The sequence below is a fragment of the Athalia rosae genome, chromosome 6 (genome assembly GCF_917208135.1).
Source record: "Athalia rosae chromosome 6, iyAthRosa1.1, whole genome shotgun sequence".
Classification (NCBI taxonomy): domain Eukaryota; kingdom Metazoa; phylum Arthropoda; class Insecta; order Hymenoptera; family Athaliidae; genus Athalia; species Athalia rosae.
Genome location: NC_064031.1, coordinates 16,492,037 through 16,515,522, shown reverse-complemented (window position 1 = coordinate 16,515,522; position 23,486 = coordinate 16,492,037). Strand labels below are relative to the sequence as shown.

General features: G+C 41.6%; 2 protein-coding genes across 3 annotated transcripts in view; both read left to right on the top strand.

Annotated features, from left to right (window-relative positions):
• Positions 1-666: 666 nt before the first annotated feature.
• Positions 667-23,486, top strand: part of LOC105688560 (tachykinin-like peptides receptor 86C) — a 64,288-nt gene continuing 41,468 nt past the window's right edge. Inside the window, exon 1 of one of the 2 annotated variants that reach the window (XM_048656410.1) lies at positions 667-1,739. In XM_048656410.1, the coding sequence (XP_048512367.1) occupies positions 1,445-1,739 (295 nt within the window). In that variant the 5' untranslated portion in view covers positions 667-1,444. The remainder of the gene's footprint in view (positions 1,740-23,486) is intronic. The other variant, XM_048656409.1, reaches the window with a different exon arrangement.
• On the top strand, positions 13,900-18,977 carry LOC112694962 (facilitated trehalose transporter Tret1-like). The gene is made up of 5 exons (XM_025746629.2): positions 13,900-14,058; positions 14,180-14,459; positions 14,746-15,154; positions 15,222-15,462; positions 15,876-18,977. The coding sequence occupies exons 1-5, from the start codon at positions 14,013-14,015 to the stop codon at positions 16,250-16,252; spliced, it is 1,353 nt and encodes a 450-aa protein (XP_025602414.2). The 5' UTR covers positions 13,900-14,012; the 3' UTR covers positions 16,253-18,977.

Here is a 23,486-nt window from a genome sequence, read left to right as displayed (position 1 = left end):
CGTAACGCGTACTTTAATGTTATAATGGTAAAAAAAAAAATTGGACGTATTTTATTTCAATTAAAAATTATATAAGCAAGTGAAAAAATTATTCATTGATTCGCATGGAATTCCCCTGAATTCGCATGAAAACTAGACTAATGTCAAAAGTTGGAAAAACAAATGTGTAAATGTGAGCAAATAAGTTCCATCATATGTACGAACGAAGCAAGAATCTATGTTAAAAAGGTATATGGACAAGGCAATTATAACCACATTAGTATAACATAACTTTTTTTCAATCATTTTTTCATGTCAGATAGTCGGACAAACTTTGGTTTGCGTCGGGTCTGATTGTAGGTACGGTTAGCGTGGACTGATAAAAAACAGCCTTGTACTCTTTCCGAAGGTATACCAATTTTGTCATTAATTTTCCAACATCTAGATCGTAGAGTGAAAAAAAGAATTTTAATTATTCGAGTCCCCGTGTCACGAGTAGGGGGTTTGTAAATTCCATTTTTCAGGGCTTCGGTAGAGCTTTCGAACTTCATCATAGAAACGACTCAAGAAATTCCAGTCGCAAATCAAGTTCCATCAAAATCGAATTCTATAATTCACTGTACGAAGGACAGTGAGCCCAGGGGGATTTTACTATTTTGTGGGTTACGCCCTTCTCTTGCTCTGGTTCCTGCCTCTCGACGACAAGTTATCGTAAATCCTATCAGGGCGCGAATACGATCTGTATATTCATTCATGGACCTCAAATATAATTGGCAAGTAGTACGAGTCAACGGTATGATAGCCGCATGTTTTCGTTGCGCACGCAACTCCGAGTAAAGTTGTTCGGAGGCTTCAGTGTCTTCGGCGCTACTCTGGAGGGCGGTAGTCTGCCCTTACAAGGAAAATATGTTCATCCCTTACGATGTATCAGAAGGGGCGATATCAAAGAGTCTGTTTATAGGAATAATTTAACCCGATCAACCCTGTCCGCAATAAATAACTTGCGGCCTTTTCAACATCGTTGAATAAATATACCGAAAAACTTTCAGTTTCATTTTGCTGTTCGTCCTGTTAAAATTTATGCGGTAAAACTTTGGCGATCATTTTGAACCGTGTACATGCAATTCTTCTCATAAGTAATTAATATGATGACCGATAAAAATTTTCGCGAAAACCTTGACAATCCCAATAAAGTTTCGTCGATGATCATTCAAATGAGAATACACGATCAACTTCATCGATCGATTGTAAGAAGAAAATTTTAATCGTGACGAGAAATGTTTGTGATTCAATTTAGTAGCGGTGAAGAAAGTGACGAGCTTTTTCTCGAAAATTACTCATTACTGGTGTAGAGGGGTAGAAAAAGTACCCGGTGGTTAAAAGAAGAGTGAAAAAAGAAGAAGATTCGAATCGTCACGTACGACTAGTGCGGTGAAGTAATAGGAAAATAAATCAATACCGCATCATGAATAGTGTGGATAGTCAAAGACTGTACAATTGCAGTGCTCTTGTGCTTCAGCAGGATTTATCTATTGTGCGTGACATGAATAGGAGCGAACTTTTGAACGCTCTCGAAGAAGCCCTTTCCGGTTCGGTTAGTCGGGAAATACTAAGGGATCAGTTATCCGTTTGTCTATTTCCCGGCCAACAAAAACCCTTCGATCTACAATGGTGGGAAAAGTTATCATGGGCACTTATTTTTGCCGCTATGTTACTCGTTGCCATCGGCGGTAACACCATCGTCATGTGGATCGTACTTGGTGAGAAATATTGTGCATCTTATTTCCATCAATGATATCAATTTAACTCGCACCAGTTCACGATGAATCCATGAAAACTGTCTCTCAAACTTTTCCTCACCCTTTGCCCGCGTACTAGATTATGAGAAAACGGAAATGCCCGTATCAAAGTAGAACTGCGCAGCTCTTACTTTAATTCCGATCACTTCCAGATGTCACCTGTGGACACTTTTCCAGCTATACTGGAGAAATTGCATTTTCAACCCTTCGCTTCGAATGCTATTGAAAAAAATCGGAAAAGGCGATGCATTTTAAATTTTTCTTCATTATTCATTTATTCAAATAGTTATCGTAATGGTGATCGATCGGTAATGGTTTTTGAACGATGAAAATGTAAAAAAAAAAAAAATCGCCTCACGTAGAATCACTAAGGTCCTGATCGGCATGCAAGCGCATGCAGTGTCTATCGCGTGGGACTCCAATCGAGAGCTTTCAATATAAAACTAGGTATCACAGCCCGATAATAACCCATCTCTCTCCCGAGAACCATGCATCTCCGATGGCAAGAGATCATGAGATTTAAGAAAAAGAAAAGTTCTTAATCCAGAACGTACGTATCAAGAGAGGAGAAGAAAAAGCGCACGTAATACGGGTTGAAGACGGATATAAATCGCGAGGATCAAGCTCATAATTTCAGCATTATGTTTTCTCGAATATCGAAACGGTTATTCATTCATTATATGAGAATATCTCACGGTAGATTAAACTCGTCGTTTCGAACGAATCAGTGTGGCTCTTACGACCGAATCCCCGTTGAAATTCCCACCGAAATCATCGAATCGTAAAAGTATCGCCTGTTACGGAGCAATCTAAAAAAAAACCAGAAGCAGAAAAATGTGAAAAATATTTCCGATGTCTTACACGTATAATAGGGGCAAAAAGAACAGTGTGGCGTAATTGGATTTCTATATCTATGCGGTCCGGAATATAATTGCACCCATAAATTTTCCGCCCAACTCCTCCGTTGTAGCGGCAGTGTTATATTTTGATCGAAACCAGTGTACGAAAAAAAAAATAAATGCTGATAATATAATTAATTATCTCAGTGATATCGCTGATCCCAAATACCACACGAAAGTTTGACTTGGTAAAAATTCAGATGAAAGGGAATCGGGTTTGAAAGACTCGCACTCGATAAGCTGCATATAATTCGATCGCAATGAATCCTCCTTCGCTTTATTCATCCCGTATTTTTATCTCCATGAATTTTTTGTTTCCGCTGACGATCGATCGAATTTTTATGTTGCACAAGTCGGTTCGCAGATACAGGCGTTCGAGGGGATGTATTTGAACATTGTTACGCGACCACGGAAAATTCAGACACACGGATAACGATCGTTCATCAAAATCACGGACGGTGTATTCGACATGTACGTACGTTAGTTCCGCGGCTTATCTTCAGGGGAATTGGTCGCATTAATATTACGGTCACTACGGGAGATTCACAAATACGATACAAATATCATTCCTTCCATGGGATGTGATCGGTGCTTTTGATATACACGGATATTCCATTATTGGCCCTCGCGCTTTCACTTTTACATGTTGTTATACCCGGGAATTTATGTCGCGTTGATTGTATCCTGCAGAAGCAGATACGCACAGTCGCGCGTTTTGATCGGTGAGTTTTCATTTTTTCCTCCAAAGTAACAACGATTCAAGTAATATAATAATTTACATTTATTCCGGCACAGTACTGTGCTGTAAATAAATTATTTCCGGGTATCTTCCGTCCGGGCGCGTTGTAACGAAGAAGAGGAAAAAGTAGCTAGTGCGTAATTACAAGAAACCCCGTGACTATAAACAACTTCCGGGATAGGAGAGGGAAGAGCGAGATTAGGGTTCGCGGGCATATTATTTTTTAGATTGTATACGCCATGTAAATGTGTATAAAACGCGTGTACGCTGTACATGTATTTTTCAATACTCATGGTCTTCAGGACGTTCAGATCCACCCACTTTTGGGAAAAAATGGGACAGGATTCACGCGGTAAAAGGGTGAAAATTTGCGAGTAGCGCACACCTATTTTCTCTCTTTCAGAAGATTTTTCATACACTTGCATTTGTGTAGCCGCGGGCAAAGATATACTCGCTCTCGTTCTCACAGCATAAACTCACGTCTGAATATTGATGGCGAGGAAAATAAAGGGCCTATGTGTATCACATCTATGCAGGATCTAAAAAAGGATGGTACCCTATGGACATACCGCGATGAAAAGGGAAGTAAGATAGAAGAAGAATATTGCTTTTCGATAAATCCTCTCCCGCTTTCAGTTCTTATTATTTATGGTATGGGGTATCGATATTTTTTGAGATTTATATTTTCATTTTCACTTCGAAAAATCTGAAACTGAAAATCGAAAGGATCGGTTGTAAGATAGAAGTTGTCGCATCTCGATAGTTTTCTCTACATTTTTTTACCCCCCTACAACGATTTTCTGCTTTGCGTGTGAGTTACTTTTGCAATAATATTACACCATGTCGCATCCGTTGGCTGCCAATTAGCGAACACTACACCGCTGTATGATAATTATTGCGCATTAGTTTCATCGTAGATACAGAAAAGCGTGGGGTGAAGAGGTACCGGTAGAATCCATAATTGCCGAGCTACCGTTCGATACGTATACCTATGTACGGACATTGCGAGGTGGGTTCGTAGAAATTTCGATATGAAATAGCGTGACTTTTGACCATCAAAACTTTGGTACCAAATAATCTATACCGCATTAACTGTAATTGTACAAATGTGATCAGGACTTAATTTGTGCTCGAGGTGAGTGGATTTTGATTAAGACCAGATTAGAGGAATTATATCCGCGGCACAGCTGCGCGTACTGTCCGCGATAGGTGGAATCCGCGGGATTTTGTTACGACATTTCATAGCGCACGTCGGAAATCCATTTGGCAATTCCGCTCTTGTAGTACACAGGTGAAAATATAAATCATGCGAAGTGCGTAGGCGCTGGTAGATATTACGCAGGTACGATACGCGAACTACGTGATCCATTTATTCGTCCGTTTTTATCTTTTCCTTTTCTAATACCTACCCCTTTTCTTTTCTTCGCCGAAAAAAAATACTTCAATCGATCCATTTTACATGGGGAAGCTACAACGATTTCCTGTTACTGGGGAGAAAAAGAGAAAAGAAATATTGAAAGGCAAAAGAAATATTTTCTCACGTACGATAATTTTTCAACCATCTTCGAATCGGTGGATCCGATACCGTTATTGACTTTGAAAACTTTACTGTACGAGTCAACGATGATTGTTGACAGTTTGTCGAAGACATCATAATTTCAAGAAGTCGATGATTTTGAACCGTTTTTCTGTCGGCGCGCCGATGGTTTTCTGGTATTCTAGCCGGTGTCTCAACCACGTCTCGCTAGCTTCGGAGGATTTGACGAAACTTGAGCCAACCCGCGTTAGTTTGAAGGGTGTGCTATACAGCTGCTCGATGGTTGTACCCAGAATAATAATTTCGGTGTTCTTAGCGACGATATCTACGAGTGTAGTTCAAGGGTAGGTATAATATAGTTCGGGATATACGAGTAGTGCGAAGCAGTATTTACATACGTAGGTATACCTGTCTACCATAGGTACATGTAGAACTTGAACCTAATTTTCTCCGATTCATCCCGTTCGTTGGCTTCCCTTCGCGTCGTGTCTAACGATACCCCGAACTCTCTCGCTGTTCGAACATCAACACGGCAATTATGAGACCAGAAACTGAAAGTGAATGTCATACGGGGTCATGGCAACCCCTTCGATAGTTGGGGTAAACAATTTTGCAATGAAAGCCGCTGTGATTCGCGAGTGATTCTCCACCATCGGAAGATGATACTCGTCGTGACCATAATTACCCCGTAATCATCATCATCATTATCGCCATCGCAAAATCGCAGCGTCCAGACGCGCGTCGCATTTCGACACACGCTACTAGCGTTCGAACGGCAAAAAAGTTGATTCCACGCCAGCCGCCGGCTGTCCGCGAGCATTTCCTGACATTCCGCCTGATCCCAAATGTCCGAACATCCAGAGCCATTGAATCGATCCTCGGCAATTTTCGAAAGTATCACGACGCCTGTGCCGAGCCTACAATGGACCATTTCGAGATAGCCAGCTCTTTTCCTCCGGGAATTTACGTCTTTTTTTTTCTCTCTCTCATTTTCCCGACTGCTCGATCTAATCAAGCTATCTTCTCTTCGGATGAATTTTATATCGTTCCGCGTGTAGACAAAACTTGACTTTTCATTCAATTCATCCCCTTTCGTTCCTGTATAGGAGTATAACAAAAGATAGGAAGAAATTTTTGCAAACTTCTCAAGTTGGCAAAACGCGAAACTGCGAGGGTGGAATACAATCGCGCGGATTCTTGAAAGAACGCCGCTCCAGATGATAATCAATTGTAACAAAGAAATTTCCGTGACCAAGATCTACGGACTTTTATTAAACAAAACCACAAGAAAGAGGAACAGACGTTCTCCGTTTGGAAGAAAAGATAATCATCATACGTATAGCCCCGTTTACTCAAAAAGTTCTAATCGATTGATGATAATACTCATCAATTCACTGAACGAGGTAACTCACCTTTCAAACCGATATTTTGTGCTCAAAAACGCGGGTGTTAAGCTTGAATAAATTTATGCATTCGATCGGGGGGTTTATTTATTCTTTATAGGTCTAGACAGAAACTACTAAATTCTACGGAATTTATATTTTACATCTCTCCCGGACTGACGGACACGTGAATTCAAAATCTTAAGTGAATTTTACGAATGCATCGTCGTGGTAAGTCGAAGGTCTCTTTTTCAATCACCCGGATAACACTCGTCGGATACCGATACCAACCGTGCCTTTTCACACTCAGATATTCCCGCGGTAATCTAATCGATTTTGCAATGTCTGCACGCTACGCTATACCCAGCGGTTGACAAATGGAATTTGCTTAGGCTTGTCACGTATTGCATTATACCGTAGGGTAGGTATGTCTGTGTATTTACGGGCTGGTATTCTCACAGTGTTACAAACTTATCCTTCCGGGCTTGAAAAGAGGAAAAGGAAAAGTGGGCGAAAAAAAATGATGAACAGAAAAAAGGTCTCATTCGAAAGTTGCGGGATTGAGGGTGGTCGAAAAATGATGACCGCGAAATCGAACGTGACGTAAGAGAAAAGATGGTCGGACAGAAACTTATTCCTACCCATGAAATCGTCTTCGGATCAACGTTTTAATGTGATTTTTATCATCCGTGACATGCACTAGCTACTTTGAAAAGTTCTACACCAGCTGGTTACCCAATATTTCCGGCGGTGCGAAGATCAAAGCCTTCTGAATTTTACCCCGCACGATCGTTTTTCGGATCCCCTTCTTGAGAATAATAAACCTATAAGCAGATTGAATTCTTGGCACCAAAATTACTCTGGGTGATTCTTCGTCCAATTCTCTCGATGCTTTTTTCATGACTGAAATATTTCCGGCCATTTTGAAGTATCCCACTCGTTTTTTGAACAAATAATTAATCAAGTGGGGTACTTCCAGCAGAAAAAATTTGTCCACCTACTGATTACTCGATCGATCACATGAGTAGATGATTTTGGCTTTAAGATTTGGATTTCGAAGTTGGATATACGTGAGATTACTCTTGGAGAAGTAAAAAAAATTCGATTTTTGAGCAAAAAATAAATCATTGTTTTAATTGGGTCTAATATGCTTTTCCGACGTATTTTGACCTCAGGAATCCGAATCTGAAAGGAAAATTGATCTATCTCTAAAATTGACCGAGTTATCGCCAATTTTCAGCTTTTTGGGGTCAAAAGTAAAAAATTGATTTTTTAATCTATCTTGATGTAATTTGAGCTCAGGAATCCGAATCCGAAAGAAGAATTAATCTATCTGCAAAAATAACCGAGTTATCCCCATTTTTATGCGATTTTTGGTACAAATTTGCTGATATCTCGAAGGGAAAAAATCGTAGCTCAATTTGGACAACGGATTCGTGTTCCTGGGGTCAAAATACATAAGAAAAGTGCCATACGATCAATTTTAAAAAATAAAAATTTTCGGCCAAAATTTGAGATTTTTCCAAGGGGTACCCCTTACGATTTTTTCAAATTTTGGCCAAAAATTTTTATTTTTTAAAATTGATCGTATGGCACTTTTCTTATGTATTTTGACCTCAGGAACACGAATCCGTTGTCCAAATTGAGCTACGATTTTTTCCCTTCGAGATATCCTCAAATTTATGCCAAAAAATGCGAAAAAATGAGGATAACTCGGTCATTTTTGCAGATAGATCAATTTTTCTTCCGGATTTGGATTCCTGAGCTCAAATTACATTAAGATAGACTGAAAAATCAATTTTCTATTTTTGACCCCAAAAAGCTGAAAATTGGGGATAACTCGGTCAATTTTAGAGATGGACCAATTTTTCTTTCGGATTCGGATTCCTGAGGTCAAAATACGTAAGAAAAGCATATTAAACTCAATTAAAACAATGATTTATTTTTTGCTCAAAAATCGATCGAGTGATCATCAATTATTCGCTGTTGAGAGCAGAAAAATTAAGACATATCGATTGGTTTCAGTCGCAGACCCATTTTGATTCGTCGCAATCCATGCATGGGTCGAAATATTCGAATTTCTCGGTCTACGAGGGAGCCCGAGCTTATCTGGAGTCAGGTAGCCAGGGGCACGCGGTTTGTTGTGGGGCGTCACCTCTGCTCAGCCTCCAAGGTGACGTTTCACAACAAAACGCTACTCTGCTGGCTACCTGACTCCAGCAAAGCTCGGGCTCCCTCGTAGACTGAGAAAGAGAAATTAGAATATTTTGACGCATTCAAAGAACGAGTGGGCTACCTCGAAATATCAAGTAAAAAATGTTTCCCAGATTTGAAAAATTTTCTTTTTTTATAAGGTACAAATTCTGCCCCTATGCTAAGAAGATAAAAACAAAAAAATTTTGTTCAACCCACCCTAGTGTAGACACCCCGATATGGCTTTCAATCGGCATCTGAGCTATTGTTCCTTGAACTTATCTTCCGGGTATAGCACAATTGTTATACCCTCTATAAATTGTGTCTCACCCCAGAGTTCGGGGTGGGTGAGAGTGACCCTCTTCGGCAATTGAATTTTAGTCCCAGCCGACCGAATTGATTCGTGTTCCGATGAATCTTGTCCAAAAGTTTATCTTCGATTCCGCTCCCTCGTGACTTTCTTATCTTATCATTAGCTCTGTTTCGTTCGGTATCGCGGTTGGTTATATAGAAATTGGTCTAATCGAAGCAACCAAAATTTGCTGACGGTTGCGAAGAGGAAATGATCTTCTTTGTAAAACTGGGTAGAAGATTGAGATTTGGATATTTCATTTGAACAGGGCGAAATGATATTTTCGGTGTAACCGGATAGCTCGTATCAGCCTTATAGACATAATATCATATTTGTTTTCGGGGGGCTCCTTCGTTCCGCGATCATCGATAACCGGGCAATTTCACGTTCCTTGGGCTTACTTCATTCCAAGTCTCTGAACAGAATAACGTTTCCTTGTATAGAAATTCTCGATAGAGGTTTGAATCGTATCTCTGTAGGACAGTAGGGCGTATGGGATTTTCATTCGAATGAGCCGATTTTCTCTGTGTTGTTTTACCGCGTCGTACAATCGAATGTCTGTGCTTTCGGTAGAAACTGTGAGACTATATAGGTGCCCTATCGCTGGGGAATCTTTATCCGATTCCTAGCTCATTGTTTAGAGTGAAGTTTTCATTTGCATTCATGAAGTGAGTGGGTTGCTCGCTGTTTTTCCCATCGGGGACACATGAAAGAAATAAATTTCATCGAATCCCCTCGCTTTCCTTAGTTTTTCTCATTCAATCAACTGCCGATCAACATTTCCTACGATTATTACACCCGGTATGTAATACACACGCGGTATCTAAAAAAAGTATGACTCGCTTTTCGAATTCATTTTCAGGAGTACCATTTTCTCCGCGAATCGTACACGTTTTTGAACTGAAAAAATTTCCTCCGTTTCGGCGACGCGCAAAAATTTTGCAATGTCCACACTGCACACACGGGAAACAAACAAACTATCAAAACGAGTAAATAAAAATTGAATGTTTGAAATATATTGAATTTTCCAAAATACAAATACACAAACCGGGACGTTAATTTGTTCTTTTGTTCGGATCGGATTCGTATATCTACAGGAATTAAAGTGTAGTCGTAGTTTTGAATAGAAAGAAAAAATAGATCTCGAACAAAAACCACTTTTCAGGCAAAGATTTCGTCCGAATTTTAATCAGTCAGGACAGTCGGCAACTATAAATGTGTAGAACTGTATTTCGAAAACTCGTTAAAAATCTGACGTTCTACGATGAGGAGAATTCAAACGATTCGTTCAGTTATTCCAAGCTTGATTAAAAAATAATTCACGTATTTTAAATTAACGAACTTCATTCGCACTGAAATATACACGCAACTTATTCCGGGCTAATAAAGTTTGTACATAGTTTATTTTCTCGAAAGATTATGCAAAATTGCTTCAACTTTACTGGAAACTTTACTCGCGGAGAAGAAGCCGTGTTAAATTTTTTTTTATTTTCTTTTTCATTTTTCCATTTCCATGGAGAATCTAAAAAACCGCAATATAATTGACGGAAGAAAATTACCACTCGCTGCACCCTGGCAAAATAATCACTCGAGTGCAGTCGCGGTGAATAATGACGCGAATTGTTTTTTTTTTTCTTCGCAGGAATGATGCCCGATTGCCCCTTGAGATTAAAAACCATGGATCTACCGTGCAGCAAAAGTTGGGGATGAAAATACGAGTTCTTATATATTTTCATCGTCTGCGAATTTCACACAGTGGCCAGACTGCTGTAAAGTTTGACTGTTAATTAGTGCGTGAATATCCATTGAAATTTATACGATCAAAAGTGAATGAAACATGGTGCAGTCGCGTTTTTCTGTCGCGCCGACAAAAAATCCATCATCCGGGTCGATCGAAACAAAGTTATACCTCTTTAGTCGGTAATTAGGGGCGCGTTTTCCTTCGCCCTAAGATTTCTCAGCTTCGATAGTGCTCGGGTTAATCGAGAGGCGAGTGATCGGAATAAATAATGAGATCCGTTCGATTCCATGCAACATCTCTCGAGTGGCAAACGACTTCCAAACTGACCCCGCTATTCGTCTTTCCGGCGAAGCGTGATCTCCTTGAATATAAAAACTATTAGTTTTCGACAGATGAAAGCAGTATGATCTTAGACTTTCTGTAACTATGTCTAGCTTGTACAAAGAACAAAACAACCACGAGAACAACTGTAATCTCATTAGCGTTATCGCACAACAAATCTAACTCCAGAGTCTGGAATTCATCTGGTGGCGTAATATAATTTCCTTTGAATGTTCCACTTCGTCTAATTTCTCGCGTTAATGGATTTAATTTATTCCACAGAAAATGGACAGACTGCCGCGTCGTGAAAAAAAGCCATGTTAAAAAGTTGAAATAAACAAACGCATAAATTAACGGGGAACAAAAAACCTGCCTCCCCTATTACGGAGCGATGGTAAGCTTGCTTGACTCTCGCAGCAACTTGTATACTTTCGTCTAAATAGGCGGTTTAATTAATTAGATTGACGGTGATTAAGAGTATCCTTCTTTCCCTGCTTTTCAAACTTCGATCGTCACTGTTTATAAGGCGTATCGATTCTCCGGTGCAACTTTTGCCCTTGAATCTCGCTCGGAATTACTTACTCTCCTTTCTCACGATATAATATATCACTGACTTCGGGAGGATTGAAACTTTTGCGACCGAAGGTGATGCCAAACGATTACCACGCCAAGGAGCAGAAATTTCTTTTTCACGAAAGACGTGTAAAACTCGCGAGAATCTCGGTGTTGCGATAGAAAAAAAATAATCCCAGAGGTTCGAGTAAAAAAAAGGAAGAGTAATGAGAAAATCGATCGGTTCGAGAATGCGCATTTTCAGATGTCATTCAAATGAAAATATGGCCATCCCAATTTTTGCACCGTGAAAGAATTCAAATTATGTGGCCTTGATTATTACATGGGTCCGGTAAGTTTAATTACATTTACATAAGGAAATAGGAGACTGATATTACATACCACAGTTGAGTGTGTATGGGTATATTATGACGTGGAATAAATTTTCCATGTATTGTTAGTAGACAATATGGCCCTCCAGATTCACAATGGCTCTCGTTAATTTCTTTGGTTAATAGTTCACGGTCCAGTGAATACGGACGTCGAATCAAAAGTGGACGTTTGTAATTTCTCTCTTCCGTCAAAAAAAGGAAAAAAGAAACAAACGGAAGACCTCCACTGATCCACTCACGTTTCATAACCGTCTTGTCCTGCTTCGAAAGATAATCGATTTTTCGAAAATCCTCATGATTAATGGTACCAAAATGTTTACCGAACATACGCGACAGTTCACGCGACATCGTCATATTGTTTCCTGTTTTATCCCTGCGGGGATAAGATTTTGTTCGACATTCGTAGGAAGAAGTTATTTTATTCGGATTTTATTTTTATCGTCGCAAATGTGATCGCTGCAACAACGACGTTGATTTATCGGATGATTCAACGGGTGACTTCGAAAGGATTCACGAATTTCAATTTTCCGCGCAACGGCCTTGCAGATGTTTATGAAAATTCACGGGCCATCAATGTCAGAATGGCAAGTTAACCCGGATAGTATAATGGGCCGGATTCGAGCCTCATTGATCATCGGGGTGGCTTTGGGGTTTCAGGGTATTGAAACGCGTGAGCTTCGCAGGTGTTTGCGAACTACACAACCACCGCGGATGAATCTTTTCATTCGGGCAATTGATTCATACTTCATAAATGTACGTAAAATATGACAGGGTCTCTGGAAAAACTGACGTCACCGGTAATCGAAGCGAGTGTATGGGTACACGCGAGACGGGCGTCTGTCTAAAAATCTTGAGAAGCAAAAAATGAATATCAGAAAGAAGAAAAGGATAAACTATTTTCGATGCAAAATAGATCACGTAACCTGTTTCCGGGGTAAAAGAGGGCGTTTAGACTTATAGCTGAATCTGGAATTGATTTTATTTCGGTTTACCCAAAATCAGAAGTCTACTCTAGCTGTATAAACTCGAAAAGGAAGATCTCACGCCCACGTCTTTCACGAATTTCTTTTCCTTTTTTTTTTTTCAAACCCGACTACGAACGAATGTGCTACTGGGAGAATGCCAAAAAGCTCGTGGCAGGTTCGCGGGTTCATTTTTTATCCTTGCCTTCTCTGTTTGTAGCTGTGGAGCCTGCGGCGGACGATCTTCTAATTCTCGGATGAATTTTCCAGAAGCGCGAATTAAGGGAATAACTGTTTGGCCGCGCGTTGTGTATAAGATGGGAAAGAATATCGGGGAATTTAAATAAATAAACGGAATTTACATCTTCATTTCAAAGTCCTGTACAATTTCCATTAACAGCTCTGCAGCGAATTCGTTTCGGAATCTAAATTGTGCGGCGATGAATTGTAAACCTTTTCAAGTTACCAGCCATTCTGACAAGTATTTTTCAGTCCCGTTGATAATTTTTTTTTGTAACTATTTTTACTCGATTGCGGAAGATTAGAAAGGTTCGATTATTCCAAGCTACGATGCGGACACTCAACAAACACTTGAATTTTATTTTTATTACCTCAATAAATGCAACGAATTAAACGTCGCTTGGCAACTTAATACCCGCAATTTTATTAATAGCGGCACTTCGTACCACCTGTTTGATCGCATCCTCACAGCGATTGCAACGTATTTTATTTCGCATTATGGGCTGTTATCAACCTTAAAAATATCGTCAAAAACGCTTTCGAAGTTAGAATCCTAGGTACATTCTGCACCATAGCAATAAGTTCAGTTCTTTAATTCCAACCAGCCCCGCAGAATTTCGAGGATCGAACTCGATTTTTCACTTCGGTTCAAGTCTCCCTGTTTCTTTTCAAACAGCGTCAGTCCGACACGCGCGTCGCTATAGCGACGAATAACTCGCATTATTATACTTGATATCACAAAGTGAAATAATCAGTAAGATACCGCTATCGCAAACTTTAATCTACATATCTCAAATCCCGGCCAATGCAATAAAGAAGATGTGTAACTTAGCTCTAAGATAATAAGCTCAAGTTCACTTCTCACCTGAACGAGTTATCAGCAGTCGTTTGCGAGCGTTATACGAGTAAGGTCCGAATCGAAGCATGGAAAAGCCGCAGGTCAGAACCCAAGTAATGGCTGGGTTGTCAGGTGAGAAAGCTCAACGATCAATTTGATAAAAGTGTCTCGCGAACGTACGATGAGTCAGCAGCTAGCGCGTATCGGATGACGTTAGCAATTTTCGAATTTTGGGAAAATAAATCCTTTTCAGCTACCATGGCGATGGGCAGTACAGGCTACCATTACGGCTGGTCATCGCCATCTCTCCCAAAACTCCAGGCAAACGACTCTGACATTTTTTTAACGTCGGACGAGGGCTCGTGGGTGGTCAGTTTTTTCGTCGTCGGCACCATGTTTGGACCACTGATAGCCGCTTTGCTCGTGGATACCCTGGGTAGGAAATGGTCACTTCTAATGACCGCCGTTCCCCACACCGTAGCTGGGATTCTACTCGCCGCAGCGCGAAGTTACTGGTGGTTCATCATCGCGAGGTAGCCCAATTTTATAATCAAAAACTACGCACGCGGAAAATGTTTGCTCATGGAGCCGGGCTCGAGTGATATATGCCCGCTACCTTGAGAGGCGATACCGTTATCTTTAGCCGCGACAGACGGAACCCTCGACAAGTCCCGTTTTGCCGATTACGCAGATCGCTCGATTTCCTCCAGGCAGATATCTTTCGATGCGGGAAATACGAAAGGCATAAAAAAAGAGGAAGCATCTTCTTCGATCGATCGGAAGGGATCGTCGTTGGTAAAGTTCTTTATTTCTTCGAAGGTGTATCGCCGGCGTCGGTAGCGGCATGACGTACATAGTGCTACCGATGTATTTAGGGGAGATAATTAACGACGATATCCGAGGAGCCGTAGGAGCGGTGGTAAGTCAAATGATGAACGCTGGAATTTTGTTAACCTATTGCGTAGGGCCTTGGGTGAATAGGATGGGTCTCGCAGGGCTAGGGATAGCGTTGCCGATCTGCTTTTCCTCGATATTCGTCTGGATGCCGGAGTCGCCGTATTTTTTGATGATGAAAAAGCGAACGGAACGTGCGACGGAAAGCTTGCGGTGGCTTAGAGGGACGAAAGACGTTAGCGGTGAGATAGCGAAGATCGAAAGGAGCATAGAATTCGACCGGCAAAACGCGGGAACGTTCAGGGATCTGCTGACGGTGGCGGGAAATCGTAAGGTTCGTCCGACTACCCGGTAAATCATTTCTCGCACTCGCGAATCGAGTCATCGATCGTCTGTTACAGGCACTGGCTATCATCGTGGGTGTAGTCATAGCCCAGCAGGCGAGCGGCATAGGAGCGGTCCTCGCGTACAATGGTCTGATCTTCCGGGCAGCCGGATCAAATTTGGACCCGAGCATCGACGTTATCATTGTCGGCCTGGTACAGGTCCTGAGTGGGATACTGTGCGTATTCACTGTAGATTTGACGGGAAGGAAACCGTTGCTACTGGGTTCCACTTTCGGATCGATCGTGTTTTTGGGAGGTAAGGAATTCGCGGTGCGCGTCAAATTCGTCTCGGCAAACAGAACTTCAATCGTCGCTCGGCGCAAACTAGTCACATCGTTAGATACGTAGCGGCGACGATTCCCCCGATATCACGTGCCAACGTCAGCAGATGTGTGCATGTACACCTAAGGTGTCATGGACGTTAGAGCCAATAACACTCCGCAAATAACTGAAATCGTCGTCCACCGGGATGCCGTGTACCTACCGCGCGCGTACCATTTCGAGCATCTCGATCATTTCGTCGGAAATTACGAGCAACCGAGCAGCGGTTTAGAAAACAATTTCAACCCATAGCGTCGACGTAATTTCAAATCAAACATCAACGCGTTGAATATTCTCTGAAACTAGCGAGTCCTGCGATGTTAATTAATTTTTTTTCCCCCCCTCCAGGAGTGGCTCTCTATTTCCAATTAGACGTCGCGGGGATAAACGTTGATTCGATTTCATGGCTCGTCCTGGCCAGCATGGTTGGATATATAATCACCTATTCGATTGGCTTGGGTACGCTCGTGTTCGTTATGCTTTCTGAGCTTTTCGCGTACAATGTAAAAGCAGCGGCGGGTATGACGACCGCAACTTTGGGCGCCGTGTGTGAAATCGCCGTTGCAAAGCTCTACCAAGTGGTCGCCGACGCCTGGGGAATCCAAGCTTCGTTTTGGGGATTCGCAGGAATCACTGTCTTCTCGGCGATGTTCATCACCCTCTTCGTCCCCGAGACGAAACTGAAATCCCTCCAGGCGATCCAGGAACAATTTCACAAGCCTTGAATCACGACTCCAGCGACGGTAGAGTGACCGTCGTTTCCATTTAGGATCTTAAAGTGTCTTTGTCACCCACTCGACACTGAATCGTCGAACTCAACAGCTAAAAAATCTCATTATTTACTTTATTTCTTTTTTTTTTTTTTTTTTAATACCCCTAGAGCTTGATCAAGACCGAGCTTATTTTAACCCCAAGTTTTGAGCGAAGCTTCAAGGAGGCGGAACTTGCGAAAAGCTTTGCGTTTTTGCGCGTTACAATATTTGCCGACTTATAGGCCAACACCCTCTGAGCTTTCGATATATTTTTGACGTCGCGTACGATTGTTACTTAAATTTTTATTCGACTCTGATGAAAGTTTCAAGTTTGACGTTTCTCCTCGTAATTTTGGGATCGACTAATCATACAGTGGCCGATGCCTATCCCCATCAAGGTAATAACGTACCTTAGAACTTTCTCTTCCGTGTAAATAATTGAAAAGCAAAACCTCGGGAAATTTGTCATTAGGAAATTATTAATGGGTCCTAATAATGCAGTGTTCGAAAATTTATAGTGCGAAAATATGAGGTAGTACGTACAGCGGGAACAATTTCAGAATTACGTTGGACTATAATATGAGAAAGTGAGATGAAAACTGCCCAACTAAAAGCATATATCAACGGCTTGTAAAGAATATTTTCAGAATTTTACGAACTCACGGGCGCTAAGTTCACCTCGAACTTACACCTACTTCCCCTCCAATTTCTCAAATATTATCATAATTTAACATAAAAATGTTTTTCCTCGAAAGTTATCGAATAATATTACACAGATTCATTTGGATTACCCACGCGTCAATGAGTCTGAATTGAACCGATGTCATATTGATTTTTTTATTTTTAACCAACCGACGAAATTCTACCTACAATACCAAATTTTCGCTCACAATCAGCGATTTGTTACACTCGAATTAATAATTCACATGTTCTGCGTAACATCGAGAAATAAAATATTAATTTTTTGGTGGTGGTTTCGAGACGGTGACCTTGTAGAAATTAATTTTCGTTCATTAAATATCCTCATTACACATAAAGCAGAAATAACTCGAAATAATTACGACGATGAAATTTTCCGCGTAATGTATCTCCGGTTGGGGGTTAATTTAAAAAATTTCAAATTCATTAGCGAGAATTACGATGAAGCAGCTCTTTACGTAACGAGCTGTGAACAATGCGAAGTAAATGTTACGAGCCGTTTAATTCACCATACACCTTGGTGAATATAGAGGAATTATTTTAGTAATCGAGAATAATTTTCAACTGCATGAAATGAGAGGCCTAACGCGTATTGCGATTTTTAATCTTTTTTTTCTTCCTGATTATAAATTTTTTCAATTTTTTTTCTCTCCTGTCTTGACCTCTGTGCGATTTTATAGTCGGTAATAAAAATCTGAACTATCACAAGGGGGGGTAGCAGCTGGGGTATTGTCCACATTGAATCAGAGGGTATTTTTTAATATCCGAGAATATCGGTTATCCATGAGTTACGAACGATGACGTATCTCGCACTTTATGCCAAACATAGTTGGCAACGCGATAACAATTTGTTATTTCATGAGTTATCGTTTTCAGAAAATTATTGCACACGACGAACGTATCCGATTTTTACTTTTTTTTTTTTTTTTTTTTTAATTGACGAAGGTGACGTGAATCGATTCATTTTTATCTCACCACTATTGTTCAATAATCTGTCGAAATATGATTTTCTTCAGTTTTGCTCCACCGTTCATTTGTGAAAGGTTGAATAACTAATACACTCACTTAAGTGGAACAGTTTTCCGCAGTAGCGAGCATAAAGTTTGGGCAATAGACGGTATTTGAGATTCCGGCTCATTTACCAAATGCGAGGATTATGCTAAGGAGGAATTAAATAAGAAGGGGAAGGCTGAATCGAAAGAACATTCAAACGAGATCAGATATCACCCTGACTCGGTTGTCCGTGAAAATGATTCGTTGATCATTAAAAATGGTAAAAATATTAAATGATGAAAATTTACGATCATGCTATCTCGTAGAATCCTCTGGCTCGATCATATCCCTGGTGGATCCCGAAGTCTGTCATCAGGATTAGTATAACTAATAATTAATCGTTAACGTCTAGGCGTTAAGGGATATTAGTAACCGCGGCGTCGGTTTACTTTTGTATCGTTGGAGGCAACGGTCTAACGCGCATCGAATGGGGATAGTTTCGCCGATAACCTTGAAAACTTTGTACAGGTATAATTATGGTCATCACTGTCTAGACCACACGGGACAGATTCTATTAAACTAGAAATACGCTTCGGAAGATGGTGTAGGTGAGATTGGGTATTAAAGTGCGAGACAAAGTTCGGGGTTCACGGTTTGCGGCTGACTTCGAGATGTTTGGATTACTTATTTCGTCTTCTCGGTACCAAGGCGAAACGATACCACTTCTGGCTCTTTCCGCTGTCTCTCTATGTCAGCGAGTCAGGAAACCGCTTCGCTGGTAAGTAAAAGGGTCTCGAATTACCTGCCATTTCACCGTGTCGGCTCGCTTTTTGCGAACCTTTTTGGCAAATAAGCTTACTTATTCGGAGAGGTCCTGTAACGCGCGAGAGGCAAAATTGTAAAACGAACCAACTTCTGAAGTGTAGTTCCGACAAAAAAAAAATACCGCAGTATATTTGTATATACGTATACCCAACTAAAGGCAATAAAGATTTTCCAAGTCCTATCTCCCGCGGTTCTTCCCTTTGGATCATTTTTCTCTTTTTTCTTTCGTGCGTCACATTCCCCAGTTCTGGAGCGCCTGAAACGAACGGAATATCGTGCAGATGTTCCAATTAAGGAAAGCTCGTACCTTTCACCGAAGATTTATTTGCGGAAGAACAAACTTTGCACCTGCATACGTTATGATGCCGCGCGTAATACTGCCGGCACAACCGGATAATCTTGTTTCGTAGCCGGGTACGACGCGAACGCGGGGACAAGTAGTCAAACCGGCGGTCTAGTCAGCCACAAACCGCGAGATTTGCCAGGCCGCTTACGGCCTGTTTTACCGATTCGCGGATCCGACGTTTCGACCTACTCTGCGACAGGATATCAACAATTTTTCGCTTCTCTTTTACAACCGATTCGTGAATGGAAACAGGTACCTTTTCCCTCCATTGAAGAGTTTACCGTACAGGCTTGTGAATTTCGTTGCAAAATTTTTGATGTGGCGAAGAGGATCGAAGTGGAAAAAGAACGATACTCCTAGTTTCGTGAGGATTTGTTCATGAATGTGAAATGTACACGGCTAACATGAATCCTGAAACCAAATGAGAATAAATGACGCCACTGCCGTTACTCGCTGTTTTATTTCCGCAATGCAAAACCTCGGTGAAACGTGAACAGACGTCGCGAGATAGCCGAGTTCATTCGTTCTTGCGATTTACGATCTTCCGGAGCATCGGACGAATGAGGATAAACGGTATATAAAATTGGTAGAAACGGTGGATCACCCTATGTTCGAGAAGGACGCTCGATCTGTCGAGGTACAAGAAGTATCCGTAGTAAGACTGCATGTGTCTCGAATTTTTCGGAGCGTCGAAATTCAGCCGTATAATACCGAGGCTTTGCTTCGAGGATTTACAGCCTTCGGCGTCCGAATCCTTGCTTAGCGACAGACTGCGCCAAAGGTACCGGAATTCTATTCGCAGTTTTAAATTCGCTTAAATCTGCAGGGCGGCGACGATTCCACGGATATTTCCGCTCCGCGCAAGCTTTAATCTACGATTAGTCGGATCGTATGTCCCAGCTCACGATTTCCGGTGCTCGATTTCCGAGCACGTACTCCGCGGTCTATACGTGTGTCCCCGAGAGAATTTCACGACGTTTTTCAAATACGTCACACGTGCGCGGGATTTACTCCCTGACTTTCACCGATCGAAGAAAAAAACAATTCACTCCAACCGAGGAACCGTGTTCCCAGCTTACTGTCCACCGGACCGGAAACAAACACACCCTGTATCTTTGGGTCGAACTGTGAAGCGCCGACGGGTTTCGACCCTACGGTGAAATCTCGTTGCGTGGAATGGGAATTTTCGTTCGGAGATTTGTATCTCGCGATTGAATTCGTCTAATAATTCAATCAGACGTGATTATACTTCGGCACACGAATCGCTGTTGTTTGCTGAAAGAATTTATAAACCCGGTTCATTGAATCGAAAGATCACGCGATGGGGCGGTGTCGTAGACAGAAAGCAAGCGAATTTCTTGCGATTGTTTCACCGTGAATTATGGTGATCGATTATGCTAATTTCTCGGCTTTCCACGTGCAGGGGGGGAGAAAAAAAACTCGCGCCCATTAGCATTCCCTCCCTCGCAGCTTCTGAGCATCTCGTATAGATTTAGAAATCTGGCCCATACGTGCTAATGCGAATTATAAGCCCTTCGATTCAACGTTCATCGCCGATCCAGACGTAGCTGGTTGCACGTAACCTTGCCCCGAATGGCCTGATACGCTTTAAATTATACATATCAAGGCACAATTCCAGATTCCAATCAAGACTCTGTTAATCCCGGCTGATATATTTGACGACGTGAAGATTACGCGCATTAGGCTAACGAGATTACGAGAGTTCGATTCGACGAAAAGATTTCGGCTGGATTAAAATATCGCCGGTGTAACGTAGACTCGACGATCAAACAGCCGAACGAGCTGGCTTCACGAATCTTTTCGGATAGCGTGAGACGAGGTTATTATTTTGGAAATTACACGTTCCTCACGACGGAATAATTTCGAGCGACAGCTTTCATCTCTCGAGAGTTGATTCATTTATTTTATTTTATTTTTTTTCACGAAGTTATGCTTCCCTCGGAGGAGGACGTCGTTCAACAGATTCTTTCAAGTAAAATAATGGACCCTTATTTCTGCACCGCGACAAAAGGGCGTCGGTCAGAACGCGCTTGACATTCATCATAATGCAACTCGCTCCTCGAAGATTAAGCACAGTTTTCGCAGATTATTATACAGGTAGGTGAATAAACAGACATTGCGCTAGAACTCGGCACACGACTTCTTGCCGCTCTGACCGTGACAGGGTCAGTTGTGTTCGACTTCTTATCACAGAGTCGTTAAGGTTTTACTGCTTCGAAACGACCAATTGTCTGCGCGAAATGATCGTTTCGCGTTCCTGCATTTCTGCACCGCAAAGACTGGCGTTCCAAATTTTTAATAGGTGCTTTGAAAAGGATTTCTAAATGTAAACGCGATGCGTGTGTTCGACACCGTTTTTCTAGATTCCGTCCATCACGGCGTCTGGTGCGTCAGTCTTTAAGCAAGCTCTGTTTCGTTGTACTTTCCAAGTTAACTGTTTCCAGCTCTCCGCGGCGAAATGTTGCTCGTGATATACTTCGGGAATGAACGTCTGGTTACGTGCATCTACGGAAATGTGCATAATTATCCGGCCGACAAAGGGTAGCTAAATTATCACGCGGTTTGTCCACACTCTAGAGGAATGGCGATATCTCGAACATCTAAAACCTCGACGGCTGCAAGATCTAAACCACAATGGGAGATCCTCCGTCACTCGTCAGCGCGGACTTGGCTCGAGAATAGAGAAGCTTCGATGCGTCCCATTCGAGTCCTTATTTCGCGTCACTCGCCAGACGGTGCAACGCAGATATCAGATGTACCAATTAGTTAGATTCCGACGTTTCTCGTCTCACGAAAACTACGAATCTATTCTATTATGTAAATACGCTGTACATGACGCTCCGCAAATTCCGGCACCGGAAATATCAAAGCTTGTGTAGACAAGGAGCGAGGTCCTGTGGGCTAGCCGTATCATTTCATATGTACAGCTGCAACTAGTTTAGCTATTTAATTTCAACGACGAGCCACCAAAGACGCGAGCCACGACCTCAACCGCTGCAATACCTTGTCTATAAATTCATAAATTCAACTCTGACGTGTTATGTAATTTTCAACTACACCGCAGAATGTTACCCAGGTGGTTCATTCCGCTCCTCGATGCGGTTGAAATGTATGGCCATTTAGATTAGAAACGTTCCCAGGAGCAAGGAATTTTCCTTTTTTTTTTTTTCACTCATCGCGTAGCCACAAATCAACTGAAAAACTGCAGCGTCGCGTTTATTTATTCCTCTCCCAAATGACGAGTTGAAAGAGAAGAAAAAAAAAAAAGAAACTTTCAAATCCCCACGACTCAGAGACGAGGGATCGAGCTTTTTTTCTCATCGCTTTTTACAAAACTGCGCATCAGTCCGGTGAAAATATTTTTCTACGCAAAAATGATTTCGTTCGCCAAAAAAACTGCACGCCATTTGGCTTATTAGATTCGGGATAAAAATTACAGCTCACGGATACGTGGGTTTATAAGATCGAGCTTTTTATTCCGAGATCAAAAATACGGTTGAAATATGTTTCGTGGAAAAGACGCGGAGGATATCCAACGTAAGTAGTATGGTGTACGTTTACCCGTATAAGTATGTGTGAAATATGTAGAATCTGGTGCAAAATCGTACATGTGATGCAAATTTCTTCTCGGTTGGGCATTCGCGGATGCTTTCACGTACCGCGATATTATTCTGCACCGGAGGAATATGCGACGACACCACCGTCCGCAGTCATCTGTGATTCGCGTACGGTATTTTCTACGTATCCCTGTGCTTTTTCTCCCACCATAATGTACCAACCGTGCATACGTATATTTCGATTCCTCCCCACATTTCTATCGTCGATGTATCCGTTGTATCCCGTTCTTGTGAAACGTAAGCGGAACTTCACTCGCCGGAAAGCAGCTTATATCGTAGATACTTTTCTACTTCGAAAGTTGAATTATATCCTCTGAATTTTTCAGCGTAATTGGCGCGCTCTAAATTTAACCTGCGTTGAAATTCTGACGAACAAAGAACGAACGGAACAATACACCGTAACAATAAAACTCGGCGAAAACTGATAGCGAAAATCCTGATATTGGTTGAATTTCATCCGCGGTTTTCGAGCCACCCTTTACCAGAGAAAATACCTTCGCGCCACCCCCCAGAGCTCGCTCTATGGAAAATGAGCACGTCGACCGATGCTACATAATTCAGTGCTCATGGACAATAAATTTTGCGGCGAAGCCTTCTCGGAGATTATTGTAACGGATACCTCATTCACCTTGTGTATCCCCATAGAACGTACAACCGCAGCTACTTGTACATTGGCGGCGTTATTGATGACGGTAATAACGTGCCA